This window comes from Pelodiscus sinensis, chromosome 13 (genome assembly GCF_049634645.1).
Source record: "Pelodiscus sinensis isolate JC-2024 chromosome 13, ASM4963464v1, whole genome shotgun sequence".
In the NCBI taxonomy this organism is placed as follows: Eukaryota; Metazoa; Chordata; order Testudines; family Trionychidae; genus Pelodiscus; species Pelodiscus sinensis.
The window spans coordinates 614,625-632,358 of record NC_134723.1 but is presented as its reverse complement, the minus strand read 5'-3'; the positions used below and the strand labels follow the sequence as shown (position 1 = coordinate 632,358).

The following is a 17,734-nucleotide window of genomic DNA, read 5'->3' as shown; positions in this document are numbered from 1 at the left end:
GCAACAACCAATTCGAAACTGAAAGTGAAACTCACTGTGTAGTGTCAGTGTCCCACGGCGTGCTCAGTGACAGGTGGAAGGAAGTCACTGAGATTTCCAGGTTGGTTCAGTGTTGCTAATCTCAGGGGCTAACAACATAGGGGAATATATCAATAAATATGTGCATACCCCGGAGGGGCCAGACCCTCAGGTACTATACATCGGTGTGATGGGTGTCATGCTAAAGGGTATAAAACATGAGCTGGTCTGAAGAAGTCAGACTGAGGGAAATAAGGGCCCTTTCTCATAAGAGAAGAAAGAGACATTTAAGGAAACTGGAAAGCGGCAAATTCATAACTGAATAAAGGGAATCTTTTTTCACATGATGCATAATTAGGCTGTGGAACTCACTGCAACAGGAAGCTGTTGAGGCCAAGAACTGAACAAAACTGAAAACGGCTTGGACATTTCTAAGAGGAACAAGACTTCCCAGAGTTTTAACCCGCTGTGTTTAAGGCTAACACACCGTGGCAGGAATATTAAATCTCTAACTGGTAGGGATCAGGATGAGAGCTGATGTAGAGACAGGTAATCCAGTGTCTGCCAACATGGGGCTCTTCCACCTTCCTTTGTAGCCATGTGTGCTGGCCTCTGTTGGCGACAGGCCACTGACATAGATGGGTCTGGCAGGGTCTGGCAGTGTCTTTGTCCCTTGGGCACGGAAGCCCACAGAGCACTGTGCTAGCTCAGGATCTGGCCCCAGGTTTCTGGTTTGATAGCATCTTAGCACTTTCTTGCTCTGTAAATTCATTCCCAGCCTTGCTTCAGACAGTCGGACACCTCCCCAGGATTAGAGGCTGCTATTCTCCCTCCTATTCCCATCCATCCCCCTTGGGATAACATCTCTCACTCATCTCCTCGCCCTCCCTCTGCAACGCAGGAGGAACCCTGGCTCTCTTGCTGAGCACAGCATCTGCTGGGTTAGGGACACTTTGAGCCACACAACAGAAGCTGGAACACCCAGAATCCCGCAGGGGGAGCTGGTTTTAGCTGTGGCTTTCAAAGGCACCTTGGGAAGTTAAATGCCCAAGTCCCATTGAAAGTCCAAAGGGTTTGGGCACTTCGCCCACTTTCGCCTGAGGCGCGTACAGAGGGGTGGGGGTGTTGAATGATGCTTGTGGGGTATGTTCCGGAGGGAGAGGGTCTCACTGGTGCAAGGCCGCTAGGACTGGGGGGACGTAATGCAGCTCCAGGAGTGCTGGGGCATGCTGGTAGAACTGGCCCTGGTTCAGCGCCCCTCTTGTGCAGCCTCCACTTGCTGGGCCTCTGGGAGCCGTGGTAGAATCTGAAGCCTCTCCTCTCTGGGCAGAAGCCCTGGGGGCCGTGCTAGTGGTGCGGGGTGAATTTGCTTAGCAAAGCAATCTGGGCCAGGTGGTCGCTGTGCGGGTGACTCTGGACATACAGGCCAGCCCCTTGTTGGCCTAAGCTGGTACGGCTCCATTGGGTTATGTCTGTTCACAGCAGCCATCTAAGGACCTGCTCTTGGGTCTCTAGGGTAATGGCCACACCCCTGCACAGGCTCCCAGCTGGTCCCTTTCCCTGCTCTGCTTTCCTTACTAATCCGCCAGTTGCAGGTGAGTGGCCCTGAGCTACCGCAGAGAACGCTCTCCAGCACCTTGGCTGGGGGGCCTGACCCACATGCTCAGGGTCAGATTTGGGTCAGGAAGGAATTTTCCACCAGGTCAGACTGGCCAAGGTTCCCCCACCATTCTCTGCAGTGTGGGGCATGGGTCACCTGCAGGTTTAAGCTAGTGCAGCTGCTGGGTGAGGGGGTCTCTTAACCATGGTTTGAGGAGGCCAGTCACTCAGTCAGAGGTCGGGGCCTGGCTCAGGGGTGGGTGGGCAGGGGGTCAGACTGAGCCTAGAGTCCAGGAGTCCCAGGTGAGCCAGGAGAGAGAAGCAGGGAAGATAGAAAATGGCAGAAGGGGCCGGTGAGCCCCGGGGCAGCAGCAGAGCTCAGCCCCCAGGAGTTGAGCGGCAGGTCGCCTGGGCCAGAGTGGCTGCCAGGGGCAGTTGTTGCATTTTTGAGGGGTGTGGAGAGCGCTCGCCAGACGGAAACATTGAAACGGAGCCTCCTTAATACGGCGGGTTTGCTCCTCGCTCTGGTTTTTAATTCTCTTGCAGTCATTACCCGGAGCGGATACTCGGAGCCTGTGGGGAGTTCTAATGGGCCGATTCAATTTCACGGGATGACGCCACTTAGCCAAGGCATTAAGAGCTCCAGCTCCGGGAAGGCGAACGACAGAGGGAGCGAGGGAGAGTCCGAGGCCAGCGCGCCGCGCCGAGGCGAGCCGAGCCGAGCCGAGCCGGACTGGACCGGACCGAGGCTCAGCAAACCCCGCCCTGCCCCGCCCCGCCCCTCTCCCCATTCACAAGAGCCGCGCGGCGGAGCCGCATTCACAAATCGGCCGCGCCAGTCCCACCTGCCCAGCGGACCCGGCTCAGGAGCGAGCACGCGCCGGACGCTCATTCACACTTTCTCCAGCCAAGTGCGGCCCGGGAGCGCGGCTGGGAAGGGGCCGTTAGCAGCATGGACCTGCCCCGGCCAGGTAAGCGCCTCGCGGGGGCCAGGGGGCTGCCCCGAGTGCGCGCAGAGCCGCGCAAAGCCTGCGGAGCCCTGGGGTGCCGGGCAGCGCCGCGCGGCCGGGGCGTCGGTGGGGAGCAGAGGCAGAAGCCTGGAGCATCCTCGCGGGCTGCGGTTCCCGGGCTCGCCTCGCCCGCCCAGCGCAGCGCGGGAGCTGCCGGCACCCGGCGAGGCGCGGCGCGTGTCAGTCCCGCCGCGGTGCCCGAGGCGGGTCGCTCCCAGGCGAGCCCCGGAGGCATGGCCGAGGGCAGGGAGCCTGGCTCCCCGGGGCGCCCCTCGCCTGCCCGGCGCCCGGGACTCGCCCCGCTCCCCGGGGCGCCCGTTCTTGGCCGCTCGGTGTGTTCCTGGCGCCTGCAAATCACTCGCCTTCACTCGCCTCCCCTCCGGCCCATGAGCGCCCAGCCCGGGGCGACCCCTGCCCGGCTCCCGGGGCTGGACGCGCAGCCTGGCCAGGGGCGAGCGGCGGGCAGAGGGTCTGTGCCTCGTCACAGTAACACTGCGGGCGGCAGGGCAGCCGGCCTGGGCTCCCCACTAGGGCCCCGCCAGTGGGTGATGGGCCGGGAGCTGAGGCCGGCGGGCGCCAGTGAAACGCCCGGGAGCCGCGTCGGGCACCAGGCTGGGGGAGGGGGAGGCGCTGGCTTCGTAGGGCTGCGGTCTCCGGGCAAGCAAGTGGGGCTGGGAGCGTCCTTCAAAGCCAGCCCTCCAAGAACAACGGGCGTCGCCCCAGCTCGAGCTGGGGGGCGGGAGGGCTTCCAGGGGAGACCCGGGGCCCAAAGAGGCCGGAAAAGTTTGCTGGGGTCAGGCTAAAGCAAATCGCCAGTTAACCCGCACTTGCGAGGGGAGGGGTGGCTTGTCGATGTGATGCTGGATCCCATACAAGCTCCGGAGCTCGGGGAGACAGGCTCTCTAGCAGCGAGAGCTGGGCTACAGGCAGGCACCCCAAAGACTGAGCCTGGGGGTAGACATGTCCGCATAAAAGGGGTGTGTGGGGAGGGGTGTTCGGGACAGAGCTCACACCGTACCGGCATGTGCATTTCCCCTCATTCACCTTGGGGTTGGGACCAGGCCTGAGAGAGTCCAGCTGGCAATGCCCCTCCCCCACAGCGAGGAGGGCAGTGGGCTTGACACTTCAACCATGGGCCAAACCCTGGCTGGGCCGAGTGCCTGCCTCTGAGCGCTGGGAGCCGCAGGTCTCCAGCCCCGGCAGGCCAGAAGCGGCCGTTAGCGCTGGCGTCTCTAGGCCTGGCGCTTGGGAGGGAGAGGCTTGACGTGGGCTCCGTCGCGGAGCGCTGAGTGGTTTGCGGCTCTCAGCTGTTCCAGGACCCCTGGATCCAGAGGAAAGCAGCCACAGTGGTGTCTGAAGGCCCCGGGTCAGCCACCTCCCCAGCTGGGTTCATCAGGGTCGCGCCACTCGCGGCAACCGAGTTCTGCTTTGAGCCCAGCCCGGGCTCTGGCCGGGATCTCGACCAGGCTGATCTGAGGTGGCCCAGATGTGGCGGGGCAGAGACCTGGGTGAAAGTCTGGAGCATCCCGCCCGGGTCAGGTTCCCAGCTGCTGCCTGGCGAACGGGCTGAAACAGGCCCAAGTAGGCTTTCCCGCTCTGAGCGGCTGCCAGTTCCCTGCCTATTCATCCAGGACTGTTCCCTTCCCTTTGCTTGCAGTGTCTATTTCGGGCCATCCTGCTGGCCGGATTGGATTCATCACATCCGGAATGGCAAACAACTTATTGTCATTCAATCCTCTTTTATCCTGTGGGCACCGGGTGCTCTGCTAGGTCCTAGTGCCCACCTTGTCCATTCTCCTCTCTACTGAGCTGAGGCTTCCCCCCCCCCCCCCCCCCCACACACACACCTGGATTCACATCCTCTGGGCTCTGCACCTGCCAGCTTTGCATTATCGCTGCTGAGTGCTAGATTCTAACAGGCCCTGAGCCGCTCTGCTGAGTCCCAGTGAGCTAGCAGGTCTGGCAGTGAACTGTAGTCCCTTGTCCAGTAAGTGGGTGTCCTGGATCCTGTCTGCCAGATGTAAGTGCCCAGCAAGATCCTCCATCTTACTGGTAGATCTGGGTGCAAAGTCCTGTCCATAGGATCCTTGTGTCCTGGCCTTGCAGGCCTCATTGGCTCCCATGTCCCTTATCCTGGTCCTGCCATCCCGGCGCTCTCCCATTTCCTTTGGGTTCTAGCAGCCTTCATGGTGTGTATCCTAGTGTCCTGAAAACTGCTGCTTTTGCCCTCCCATCCCACCCGCTGGCTCTTATTCCAAAGCCTAGGCACTCCTCTCCAGCGAACTCCTGCTGCTGTGCCCTATGGGACACGGATCCTACCTTCCAGTGCCTCTTGGGATCCAGAGTGTGGTGCACAGCCCTGGACTTAGTCTTGCTCACATGCCCTGGACAAAGTTTCCCCCCCCCCCCCCCCCCAATACAGCCTGTCCTCCGGGCTCCTGCGCTCCAGGTTTGCTCTGTGTGGTTCTACCTGTGCAACTGGCTGGCTCGTTCTAAGTCCGGCTCTCAGGGCTCTAGCTGTCCTGCCTGCATGCTAGCAGCGCAGTCTGTGAGCCTACGTGTCTTCCCTAGCCGGGACTACCCTGGGTTCTTTAGGGTCAGCTGTTTGCTCCCATCTCCAGGGTTGGGAGTTGCTCAGCAACCCTCTTGGATTTGCTAACCCAGTGGCTCGGCACCCCTGTGCCTCACTAGCTTACCTGCCAATCCCACCTAAGAACTCTGAGCCCATGGAGTCATTCCCTATTCGGGGCAGCAGCTCGTTCAGCCTGTGCATTGCAGAGTGGGCAGGGTGACGTGTGCTTTGTCCTGTCACTCGCTGGATCTTATTGCCCTTCCCCAACCCTCAGCTCATTTCTTTTGCTCTTCTTCCTGGCTGCCCCTCTGACTAGAGACCACCTGTGGGGAGCCCCACATCTACTGTCAGTGCTGTCTCGCCTGGCGCACTGGCCAGAACAGGCCGCTTCCCTCCCCTCCCCGTGGGCCTGTGGCTAGAGAAGGCATCCTATGCATTTGAGACCGCTTGTCCAGCTGAGCAATACGGAAAAGCTGCTGTTTGGCAAAGGCATCCTGGCCGATCTTAAGTCTCTTTAAGAAGCTGGTCCTACCCCTTTTCCTCCATAAGTAGACTGGAGATCTTAGCAGCACAACAAGATGCAATGAAATCCGATTGGTTGCCTTTCTTCCTTCGGGGGGCCTAGAACAGGACCCAAGTAAGTTCCCTTTGCTCTTGTCTTCTCTAGCTCTACTGACCTTGACAGACCCATCTGCTCTCCTCGCTCGGGCGCTGCGTGGGTAGTAGTTCCCAGTGCCTTCTCTGCCACCCTCAGACTGGCTTACTAAACGTGTCCAAAGCTGGTGAAGAGGGTCAGTATTTAAATAGCTTCCTTCTGCAGAGCTGTGGGCTGTGAAACCTCCATACAGCATCTGTTGCCTGTAGTACTTGCAAGATGAGGACAGGTTTGCCTAAGAATGCCAGAAAATACTGCAGAGCAGCCCAGCTGCCAATGGGAAATACATGCTGTTGATCTAGGGACCCCCAGTAAAGTACAGTACAAGATAATGACTTAAAATGCTCTAACCCTGGCTGGGGTTTTCGGGGTAGACATGAAACCTCTGGGGGTGGTGTTGGGTCACTCCCTGTACCCCGCTTTGCACTATGGGAACTATCTAGCTTTGCTTCTCCCTGCCCCGAGTCTAACTGAAATGCATAGGTACATAAATCTTGTACACATTTGTCTTCCTCTTCCCTGAGGACTGTCTCTGTTCTGTGGTCCCGGTGTCTTGCTCAGATTATTGCTGCTCCTACATGTCCTACCCAGGTCCAGAGAGCATTTATCCCCAAAGCTGAGTCAGCTGGCACAGATGTTCCGTCTTTCCCAGAATGTTGGCTTCACTTTGAAGCTTCCCTGAAAAGCATGGTGGGAGCCATGGCGGAATAAAGGCAGAGTGTTCCCTGTGCTGCAAAGAAAATCAGGAAGTACCACTTCCTGAGCGCACAACTCTGGCAGCCTGGCTGGAGGTAGCATCTCCTCTGGCAAACCCTGATTGCCTGGAGCGGATCTGCTTGTCACGGTTTGGGGGGAGGGAGGGGAAATGGTTTGAGTGCTTATGAAGGAGGTAGGCATGATCTGGTACATGTCATGGGTACGAATGGGGATGTTCCAGAGACCCCAGCAAAAATCACCAGGAAACACAAATCTGAATCCAAAGCATCTGAGCTGGAGACTAACTTACCTTGTCCATCCCTGGCCTGATCCTTAAAGGACGTGTTCAGCATTTTGTGTAAGTCAAGGGGTGGTGGTGGGATGGAAACCCCAGGACAGATCTGCCCTCTGTTGCCAGCTCTGTCCTAGGCTTTCTGTGTGGCTTAGGCAGAGGTGTGAAGTGACTTATCCAATCAGTTGCCACTTCTCTAAAGCAGGGACATTGGAGTTAGGGGACTGACCCCCCCCCCCCAAGCGCTTGGAGCTCCAGGGCTTGGAGGCACTAGCAAAGATCAGAGGTGTTGGAAGTGGGGGGTGCTTTTGTGTCCCCTGCCGGGGTCCTGGCCACCAGCCCTGCTGCTTCTGAGGGTCACAGCTGCCAGCCCTGTGGGCTCCATTGCTGGCCCCAAGGTCCCACCCCTCCAGAGGCTCCATTGCTGCCTGGGGTCCCATGGCTCTGCTGCAGGTCCTGAGCCTGGGGCTCCACTGATGCCCACATCTGCAGCCCCAGCCTGGGATGATGAGGGGTGTGTGTGGGGGGGGGCACAGCTCAGCACCCCCTCCTCAAAATTGTTTCAGCACCACTGGCAAAGACCAAAGTGTTGCTCTTTGCTTCATCCGCCACTTGCCTTGGGTGAGTCTGACATTGAAGTGTTCCTTACTATCCAGACTGTCCTCCTGCCATGCCCAATGGGACCGTTCCCCTCGTTCCCTGGTGTGCATGCCCCTGCGGGAGCCTGTCCAGGCTCTCCAGCACCCATTGTGCCCTGGCTTGTGCGAGTGCTGTGCTTGCAGGTGTAATGCAGGTGTCTTGTCTCCCACTCTGTCCCTCTTCTCTAGGGCTTTCTGACGTGCCCTGATGCCGCAAGCCCCTGGCGTTCTCCAGCGTGGCTGAACTCCCCAGCCACGGGACAATGGATCCCCCTGCTGAGGACTTCCCCCAAGTCCTCTCCATTGGCCAGATCCACTCCATCCGAGCCAGCAATGACTATGTGGAGAGACCCGCCGTCTCCTTCAAGCAAGCCCGGTCCAGCCCTTCCCTCTCCCAGCAGGCCCACAAGCAAGAGTGGGCTCAGGACTGCCTGGTGTCTTCCGCCTTCCAGGACCTGCACCGCAGCCACAGCCAGCACCACCAGATGTCGGCCCTGCCACAGCACCTCAGCCATTCCAGCACAGCCAGCTCCCTGTCCCACAGCACCGCGGCCTCGGACCAGCGGCTCCTGGGCGGCGTCACACCCTCGCACTCGGGGCACTCCCTCGTCTGCATGCAGCCCAGGGCTGGCGACCTGAAGCCGGAGGAGCCGCTCAAGGGGGCAGTGGAGAAGGCCACTCTCCACCCCGGACACCTCTTCATCTGCGAGGAGTGTGGGCGTTGCAAGTGCGCCCAGTGCACGGCTGCCCGCAGCCTGCCGTCCTGCTGGCTCTGCGACCAGCGCTGCCTCTGCTCCCCCGAGAGCCTGCTGGAGTACGGGACTTGCTTGTGCTGCGTCAAGGGCCTCTTCTACCACTGCTCCACCGATGACGAGGACACCTGTGCCGATGACCCCTGTTCCTGCGGCCCCGGGTCCTGCTGCGCCCGCTGGGCTGCCATGAGCATCCTCTCGCTCTTCATGCCCTGCCTCTGCTGCTACTTCCCCACCCTGGGCTGCCTCAAACTGTGCCAGCGGGGCTACGACAGGCTGAAACGCCCCGGCTGCCGCTGCCAGAGCCACACCAACACCGTCTGCAGGAAGATCTCCTCCGCCAGCGGCGCGCCATTCCCCAAGGCGCTGGATAAGCCAGTATGACCTTCCTGGGGAGGGGACTGTGTCTCCTTTGGCTCCTGCACTGCTCACCCCTCCGGGCACAAAGCAGAGACTAACAATCCGCCAGCCCCATGCAGGGCGTGGGCCAGGCCTGCGCGCCAGGTTTTGCACACTTTGGCAAGGGACCAGGGCGGAGGGACTCGGATGCTGACACGGGCATTAGTGATCAGCGGGAGGCTTTCAGCAGGGGAGCTGGCTCGGGGCTCTGACATCACGATGCCTTAGGCGCTGTTTCTCTGGTGGGTTTCAAATGGGGACCTGTCCAAGCACTAGAATCTTTGGGGGCCAGACCACAGAACCCATGTCGCTTTCACCCACTTTCTGTCTGCAGTGGTACCTCCCATAGGCTTTTCCTCCATTTCTGGTGCTGTTGGGCTCTAGATTGGTCCCTGCAAAGGGAGAAGAGCCACTGCAGTGCACTGACCACGGGCGCACCCCCCAGCGGAACAGAGAAAGCTCCTGACGATTTCTAGGTAGCCAGGGCAATAAGTGAGCCCAACTGCTGTTTCCAGGGGCACTCTGCTCATAGAAGCAGGACCTGGCTAGATGAATCATGCTGGCATGGAAAAGGGGTGATGTGGACAGAACTGGGCCCCTCCTCCCGCTTTGGTACATGACTGTTGTAACCGGTATGTCAAGGTGGATGTGGCTGAGAGCATGGCGCAGGTGGAACCTCCATCCCAGGCTGAGGGGCAGCGGGACTGGATCCCTGGAGGGAGTGTAACGCTCTGCTTGCAGAGCATCCCTCTTGGTGACTGGCGGATGACACAGTTGGTCTGTATTGAGTTGGTTTCAGTCCATCCATGGGTGGTAACCCTCCGCCGTGGGTGACACTCCTGTTGCAGGCTGAGCATTGAGACCCAGAGCTGGCTGGGCCACTAAGCCTGGCCTTCCTCCTTCCCTCTGGATGTTAGGAGAGGTACTTGAGTAGGGCAGTGGGTAGGAAGCTTGCCCGTCTGCCCTGCCCGGTAGATGAACAGGGGCCTCCTGTCTCTGGAGCTGCCAATCTGGTACCTTTCACCAGCACTGAATTCACTTTAAGGAATGCTGAACCGTAAACCATTGACAACCCCAACCTCCCTCCTCGTGCTGATACTGTAAAAGGATCATGTCATGGCTTGAGCCTGAAAACGGTGCTTAGCTGAGGCTTTCACTTTGGGCTGGGGGGAAGGGAGAGATGGGTGTTAGAGCAGAGTGGGGTGGATAACGCATGTACCTAGCCTTCCCTTCCCTCAGCACCCTCGCTCGCCTCCAGTGTTGGGGGGCGAGAGCTACACGTGGGCACGGCGGCTGGGCAGCCCGGACGCAAGCCTGACGTTGACGTGGGTGTTCTGAGGCAGGAGACCCCTTCTCTAAACTAGAGATGGGCCGTAACCAAATCCACGGGTCTGGACGTCTTCAGCCGAGGGGGCAGGGGGAGGCTCGGCTCTGGGGCACGGTTCATGGTGCATAGTGACACCTGTCAAAGCCAGACTCCTGTCTCTGAACGTTCCTTGTCCTTGAAGTTCCGCTACAGCTTAGAATCCAAAGTATCTGGCTCAGACTCCTCTCAGCTGTAAGCCTGGTGCCAATGCTTACAACCTAGCGACTTGAGAAACGGCCTGTGGCACGAGAGCCGTGTTGGCCTTTCCCTGCTGTGAGCCCCCACCACGTCCACGTGCCTGAAGAGAAGGGGGCATAGAACCTTCCTGTTCCAGTGGAGTGAAGGGTCAGGAGAGCTGCAGGGCATGAGCTGGAGAAATGCCTGCAGTGAATTCTTCGGCTGTCCTGAAGCTTCCTCCCAGGCACTCCTCTCTAGGGCACAGACATCCATGCACCCATCACTGCTGCCTTCACTTCGCATTCCTTCGCTCTGCTTTGGTAGCTAGGCCGCTCTGCTGGCTAGGACTCTTCTAACCCTATTCGTGGTATTGCTGTGAATGGTGCCCTAGGCAAGGTCTGCCTTCTGGTACATTTACAGCCTCCAAAGGAACATTGCCACTTGTGTCTTGGTCTGTAAGTAACTGGGTTTTTTCCAGGCTGTTCCAGCAGGCCTCTGTACTGAGTGGGAAGGGCAGGGCTAGAAGGCAGGAATTCTAGCCCTAGATGACCCTTTGCTCCCTGGTGAGTCTTACTGTTGGTGAGGGTCCTGCATTCTACCTGAGGCCAAACATGGTGTGGGAGTCTGTGTGTCCCATTGGTTGCTGGGAAGCCATTTACATAAGCTGTGGCATCCCTGAGACGTAACTCACGATGACATTCAACTTCTAGCAAAGTTGGAGCAGAGTCATGAAGTGTTTCAATGCTTCCGAGTGTGCAGTTCCAAGATAGCAATGCTAGTCTGACCGGTCAGTGGAAAACCAGGTTTTCCTGGGAAGAGATCCACGGGCCGTGCATGGCTCTGTGTCCATCCCCAGCTCTGTTCCATAAATTATACAACATATTGCAAATACATAGTCACACATGACAATAATTGGTCAGATTTATAACTCCAGTTGCTGCTGTCAGACAGAGTTGGGTACACAGAGACCTGTATGTAGTGGGGAAGGAGATTTCCAGCGTGAGCTGCACCTGACTTCTTTGCCAGCACCATTCACATTTCACCAGAGTTACAACAGAAAATGTTTGACACTTTTTAATGGAAAATGGCTTCTTCCAAAACTGAACTTCTTGTGGCAAGATGCCCTTTTTCATAGAAAAATGTTTTTCTGCATTTTAATAAGATGTTGGGTTCTTAAGTTTTTTCTTTTTTTTTTCTAAAGTGAAAAACCCTTGTAACTCTTCGGGGCAGAAATCAAGCCTCACCTCCAGCTCCCTGGTCAGCTTTGCTCTGCACGGTGTTCTTTAAAGGGGTTGGCATGTCCATTCAGTATGTGCCTTTCTTCCGCGACTTTCCACCCTTTCTCTCACTTGCTAATGGATTTGACTTCCTGAATGTTTCCAGGGACGGGAGTCATGACATAACGAGAACACAATGATGATCTCAGTGTTGGAGAAGTTGCTCGGTGTGAGGAAAGGCCTGATTTTTTTTTTTTCCTCGTCCCTGGTCAGGCAACATACCTATGGAGTAGAAGTCTATGGGCAGTAGGCTTGGCATATAGACTGCAGGACTGGATTTCAAGCTGCTGTTAGAGGTACCTGGGCTAGAACAATTGGCTGGAGCTTCCTGGCAGGTCATGGTGCCTTCGGTTTGTGTTTTCTGCTGGGCCGGTATGACAGTTCCCCCCTGAGAGCCCACTGGCCCCTATGATGGGGCCATGGAGCAGGAAATCAGGTCTACTTCATGGCATTTTAGAAATACTTTGTAATTTGCCACTTTTCAGCAATACAGTCTGTAAAATATGGAACACGTGAGGGGTACCAGACACGGGCTGGAGCCACAAAACACCAGTACCAGGGCTTTGAGTGGCCCAGACGTAGTGTCCGTTGTGGAATTCAGAATCCGCTCCAGAATCTGAGCTGTCACCTCCTTCAAAGTTCAGATTTATTTGTATGCAGTTTTATTTAATTGGGACTCATTTCCTCTATTGGAAACAATCCATTTCCTGTTCCGGGGCAGGCGCAGCAGGAGAATCTGCTTACCAGGCAAGGACAGGAACCACCAGCCCAGACTGTCTGAAGGTGAACAGGGTGGGCTACTGGGCTAACTATTAACAAGCAGCCCATCTTCAACTTGGGTCTCGTTAGGCCTTTCCTGAGAGCTTCCGCTTGGTTGAACTGTCATCTTGCCTGTCAAAACGGGCGCTTTGCCCAGCTGTGGCTCTAGTGTGGGCTGGGCCCCCGAGCTGCTAGGAGGGAGGAGATGACCGCGGGCCGTGTGCAGCAGGTTACCGTGGGTTTAATACCCAACATTTGATTCACTTCTGAATCCAAATGCAAGCTCCAGTTGCTCTGTCAGAGTAAGAGCTTTGCTGGGGGGCTCCCCCCATCTCTGTGCACCTGGGATTTCACTCTGGCTTAGTGCCAGAGTCTGGGTGTCAGACAGCTCCATCGGGGAGCTCTGGACTCAGTGCATGGGTGTTGTGCAGTGGATTTCACTTGCGAATGGAAAGGTGGCAGGAGAGGTTTTCACGCTGGAATTAGAACAGGCTGGGTGCATTACAGCATATTTGAGACTTGTGTCAAAGGACCTTTACAGGGATCCAAGGTGCTGAAGGGGGGAAGATGCAGGGTCTGAGCTGCCTCCACACCTGGTCCCACTGTTGGAGCGGAGGCAAGAATGCGGGTTGTGGGTTCTTGCTTCCATCGCTTCCAGAAAGGGAGACAGAACTGGCCTCTGCGTGGCTGCTGAGCTTGCCTGGGACAAAAGGGCCCTGGCAGAGCTGGGTCTCTACTAGCCTCTTGCTGTGTGTGTGCCGGGGCTCCTCTGCCCCCTCTTCTCCCCCCATGAGCCCCACACACCCTGCGGCAGCAAGCCCCTTGCAGCTCTCCTCTTGCACAGGAAGGGGAGGCACGGCGGAGTGATGAAGTGCCCCCTCCCATCCCAGCACTAGGCAGCAGGGGTGTGCTAATGGCCAAGAGCCACATTCCTTGTCTGGGTCTTGTCCAGCACCTGAACCACCTTGGCTCAGGCCAGGAGCTTGGCCCCTTTGAGCAGAGAACCTCCTGGGGCTGCTAGTGAATCTGAGCCCAGTCGTCGCTCCTGCCCCCACTCCACCCTAAACCCCCTGGCCTCACCCTTCTCGTCCCCCTTGTGGCCAAAAGCGTGCACAAGCCGTTTCATCCCAACTGCATTAGTACAATAACCCCCTCCACAAGCAGAATGGTCTCTTCCCCTCCCCCGTGCACGCCATGCTACAGCGCTTGCTCGCTGCCGCATTTCCAGTCTGACTGAGCCTGCGGTGGCTGGGGGCTCTGGGTGTCGCTGAAGTTCTGACTCTACTGTTCCGCCCATGCGGTGGGAATAGACACGCTCACTACCCCAGTCGATCTAGTTCAGGATCTCCTGCAGAAGTAGTCACAATCCATTTCTGCTGCCTGCTCCCATGCAGCTGACGTACAGAGCCCCCCCCGGCATTCCAGAGGGCGCCTGCCTCCTCTGCCCAGGGGTCCTTTGTAGGGTGGGGCACCAGCGCACTGAGAGCCCGTGCTCAAACTCAGCCTGCATTTCTGCACCCACTTGAGAGGGGTTGTTTGTTGCTGCTACTCAGAAGATGCCCAAAGCGCACTTGTATCTAAAGAGGGGGATGGGCAAAGGGGCCATTCTGGTGTGGCGTGCAGTCAGGAAAGTCTTTGGGTAGGCAGCAGCCAAGTCAAACCAAGCCTCTTTCAAGCAGTCCCTTGCAGAACCCCTTTTGCGACCCCAACCATTGAATGGCTCCATGTGGCCCACCAGGGAATCCAGTTTTGCACATGGTGCTGAAGAAAGAGGGCCAGGCCCCGCTGCCACTGAGGTCAGCAGCGAGCTGCATGCCAACTTCAGTGGGCGAGGGACGGAGCCATCATCCGCAAACTCAGGGATCCGTGGGGCTGCAGCTTTGGTTGCCCACCTAGCACCAGGGCCTAGCTCCTATGCACACTGAAGCCCTGGGCTGTGTTAGCCTCGTGCCGGTAGTGAGGAGCATTGTCTCTTGTGTATGCAGCCCCGTCAGCTCTCCCCACTGCTGCTCCAAGCTCCCCCTCCCCGCACAACCTTTGAGCAAAGGCTCCCTTGCATGCTCTGCGGCCTCCTTCCCGCCCCTGCGGCCAGGAGCACAAAGTCCTGCGGAGACTCATTCCAGCTTGGCTTCAGCGGGATGCCTGTGCCAAGGCCCAATGCTTCTAGCACTCTGTATTTGGTACGAAAGGCATCCTGGACAGTGTCTAGCGAGCCCCTCCCCCAGCTGCCAATGGGTCCCGTTCCTGGCTCCCACCTGGCCAGCAGCCTGCCTGGGTTCTGACAATACTCTCATAGCAGTTCTGAAAAAATAAAGTATTTATTTGAAAAGTTTATTTTAAAGATAAAAAAGTTACCTATTTATTTTAAAGCACCCTCTTCTGTTTGGTTTCCTTCTCTTGCAAGCTCACTGTTAATGAACCACTGCTGAAATCAAAGTAATTCTAGGGGTGGCTTTTCAGGCCCCTCAAAGTGACTATTCAATAAAAATATATATTAATTTTGAAAGCTTGGTTGTTCTTGTGTGGGGGAAGGGGGAGTTGGGCAGGGCAGGGGTGTGGCTCAGTCTGCTGCTGTCTCAACTTGAGCATCCAAGCCTGCGCTTGAGTGTCCACAAGTGTCTGATGCCGGAAACCCAGCCTTCACACCTGTACGTAGACCCACATCTGGCCTTCCGCTCCAGGTGCCAGGCACTGCCTGATGCTGTGCTGACTGATGGCGTGTGGGCTGGCAGTACCAGGGAGCTGTGAGCTGTGTATGCCTCATGCTGGCACTGCAGGGCAGGGGAGCTTGGGGGTTTTCAGGTATTTTATAACCTCCCGGGGTAGCTAAGAGTGTAAAAAAAACACCGACAGTCCCATGCCTAAGGGGCGCAACTTACCTGAGTCACTAGCCTAGGGGCTGCATAAAGGCTCCAGCCGGGGTTTTGTTTCTTCAGCCTCACAGCACAGTGGGTACCACAGGGACCAGATACCCCGGTGATTGGGTGACTAGAGAGATTAGATGGGAGGCTCACGGTTCACAGCACGTATGGCCCAAAGGGACCGTTAGTTCAAGTGACCTGCCCTCCCCGCAGGCTGTCACGTTTCACCCAGCTGGCCTTGCATGGCAGCCCGGGCTCCCTGTTTGTGTGGCCACTCCGGAGAGTTTCAAATGCCACCCTGATGATTAGCAGAGTGCTCACAGCTGGGTTTTCACTGTCTGTCAGTGGTGCCCATTCATATAGCTTTACTCTACATAAAAAAATTATTCCACACATGAATGGAAACAATCCACATACGGCTGGAAAACATTATAGGGAACGCTGGCTGCAGCCCAGGCCAAGTTGTGTTTGGCTAAAACATTTTCTGGAAAGACCTCCAGTTCTGATGGACAATCCACCATGTCCATGGGAGGTGGTTGTGGTGGTGAATCACCCCCACGTTAAAGCTTTGTGTCCAATCTCTAACTGTCTGGCTTCACTTTCTAGCCATATGTTCCTGCTCTGCTAGATTAAAAAGACATCTAGTCCCCCTGTGATGGAGCCCTGGGGCTCCGCACTCCCGCGGCCCCACCCACACTGTGAGGGAGAGGGGCAAGGTCAGGCCGCAGGCTAGCATCGCAGCTGCTGCCAGAGCCATCCTGGCCGAACATACGTCAGCACCAGGGCCTGATGTCACGCCTGCCGGCCGGGATGGACACAACACGGGACGGGGCTGGGACGTAATGCTGGACAGGCTGGCCGTGTCATATGGCATTGCGGCGCCCGGTTTAAAAGTGAGGCAGCGGCCAGGAAAAAGGGGGGTGGAACCAACGACTCCGCGGGGTGGGACAAATCGGAGGGCGGAGACAAACTGAGGGGAGAGGGGGAAGGATCCCCTTTTCCCCCACCCACAAACCAAGTGAACTGAAGGACCCAGGGCAGGGTGGGTGGACTACCCATGGGTAGTGCTCTCCCCTCTTAGGGCCCTGGACCTGGTTGTGAGGGTGGACCCGGGTCCCCCTACGCCCCTCTCAGCGCTATCCGGCGACTTAGATGGCGAGAAGGGCTGATCACTCAGTAGTGGTGGGCGTGGGAGAATTGTGACATGTATTCAACGCTGTGTTTGCAGATTTCGGTGAATGATGTGAACTTTGTACAGAAAGACTTGCCCAGGACAGGGGAGGGGGAAGCGGAAGTGTACATGGGTGGGGGGGCATGGGCCCCCGGTTGCCCCGGAACACGTGGTGGAGAATGTGGGCAGCTTCATCCCGCCCCGTACAAGGGGAGCAAAAGTTTGAGGGTCGGAGTGGGTTCCTCACACAGAAGTCGAGTGTTAATTTGTAGAGAGACTGAGGACTCATGGAGCCTGCCAAGATGTGGGAATGGATGGCAGAGCAACAGCGGCAGAACCATCAGCACCAGATGCAGTTGCTCCAGCAAATGGCTGCTCAACAACAGGAGCATCAACGCCAACTCCTGAGAGATCTCGCGGAACAACGAGAGCGGCAACATGAGCGGTGGCAGCAGCAGCCAAGCGCTGCAGTTCGGGGAGCCTCAGGGCGTTGGCCCCAGGTGAGCACGACGGGGCACCAGGTCAGCACTCACCTAACCACCTGAACAAAATGGGGGCGGAGCGTGACCCTGAGGCCTTCCTCGTCACATTGGAGCGGGTGGCATCCACTGGGCTATGCTTTTAGCACTGTACCTTTCAGGGGCTGCCCAGCTAGCTCACCGGAGCCTGCCCGCCCGTGACGCCCTGCACTACTTCGAAGTGAAGGAGGCTCTACTCGACCAACGAGGCGTCACTCCTGAAACCTAGCAGCAGCGTTTCAGAGAAGCACGGGAGAACGTCCGCGGGCACTGGCACAGAGGCTGCGTGAGTTAGGGTGGAGGTGGGTGAAGCCGGGGCGCAAATAGCCGAAACTCTGGTGTTGGAACAGTTTGTCCAGATCCTCCCCGCCAAAGGACAGAGATGGGTAAGGTGTCACCAACCAGCCACCCTCTTAGAAGCTGCCACTCTCCTGGAAGATTACCTAGTGGTGGAGGCCATGGAAGCCTGGGAGAGGGAGCCCAAAGACAGTGCCCCAGGCAGAGGGATCCAGGAGCTCCTCTGGGGTTCGAAGGATCATCCAGGTAAGGCATCAGGACACTTTCCTAGATGACCAGAAGGGAGAAAACTGGCTCTGGTGTGGTCGGTAACAAACAGGGAGGTCAGAGACTACCCGTGGTCGAGGGAAGAGGAGAAGCCAAAGGGGGCACTGACTGGGGCAAGACCCTAAATTGTCTGTTACCAATGCATACAGGAAGGGCATATCTGGCGTGAGTGCCCTATTATGGATTGTACTTTTGGGCAGAGCATGGGAGCCGCCCAAGGGAAGCCGTCAGCTGGGGCAGAGGCCATGCTGATCCGCAAAAAGGTGGAGGGGCGACCCATAGAGGCCCTGCTAATTCGGACTGTGGACAAACTATCATGCTGGCTGAGCTCGACAAAAATGAAACACCGGCAGGCCCTCCGGTATGGATGCGGTACGTGCATAGGGATAGGCATCTGTACCCTACGGTGT

General features: G+C 57.4%; 1 protein-coding gene across 1 annotated transcript; it reads left to right on the top strand.

Moving 5' to 3' along the window:
- Positions 1-2,159: 2,159 nt before the first annotated feature.
- On the top strand, positions 2,160-14,247 carry SPRY3 (sprouty RTK signaling antagonist 3). The gene is made up of 2 exons (XM_075941230.1): positions 2,160-2,588; positions 7,670-14,247. The coding sequence occupies exon 2, from the start codon at positions 7,744-7,746 to the stop codon at positions 8,614-8,616; it is 873 nt and encodes a 290-aa protein (XP_075797345.1). The 5' UTR covers positions 2,160-2,588; positions 7,670-7,743; the 3' UTR covers positions 8,617-14,247.
- The last annotated feature ends 3,487 nt before the right edge of the window (positions 14,248-17,734 follow it).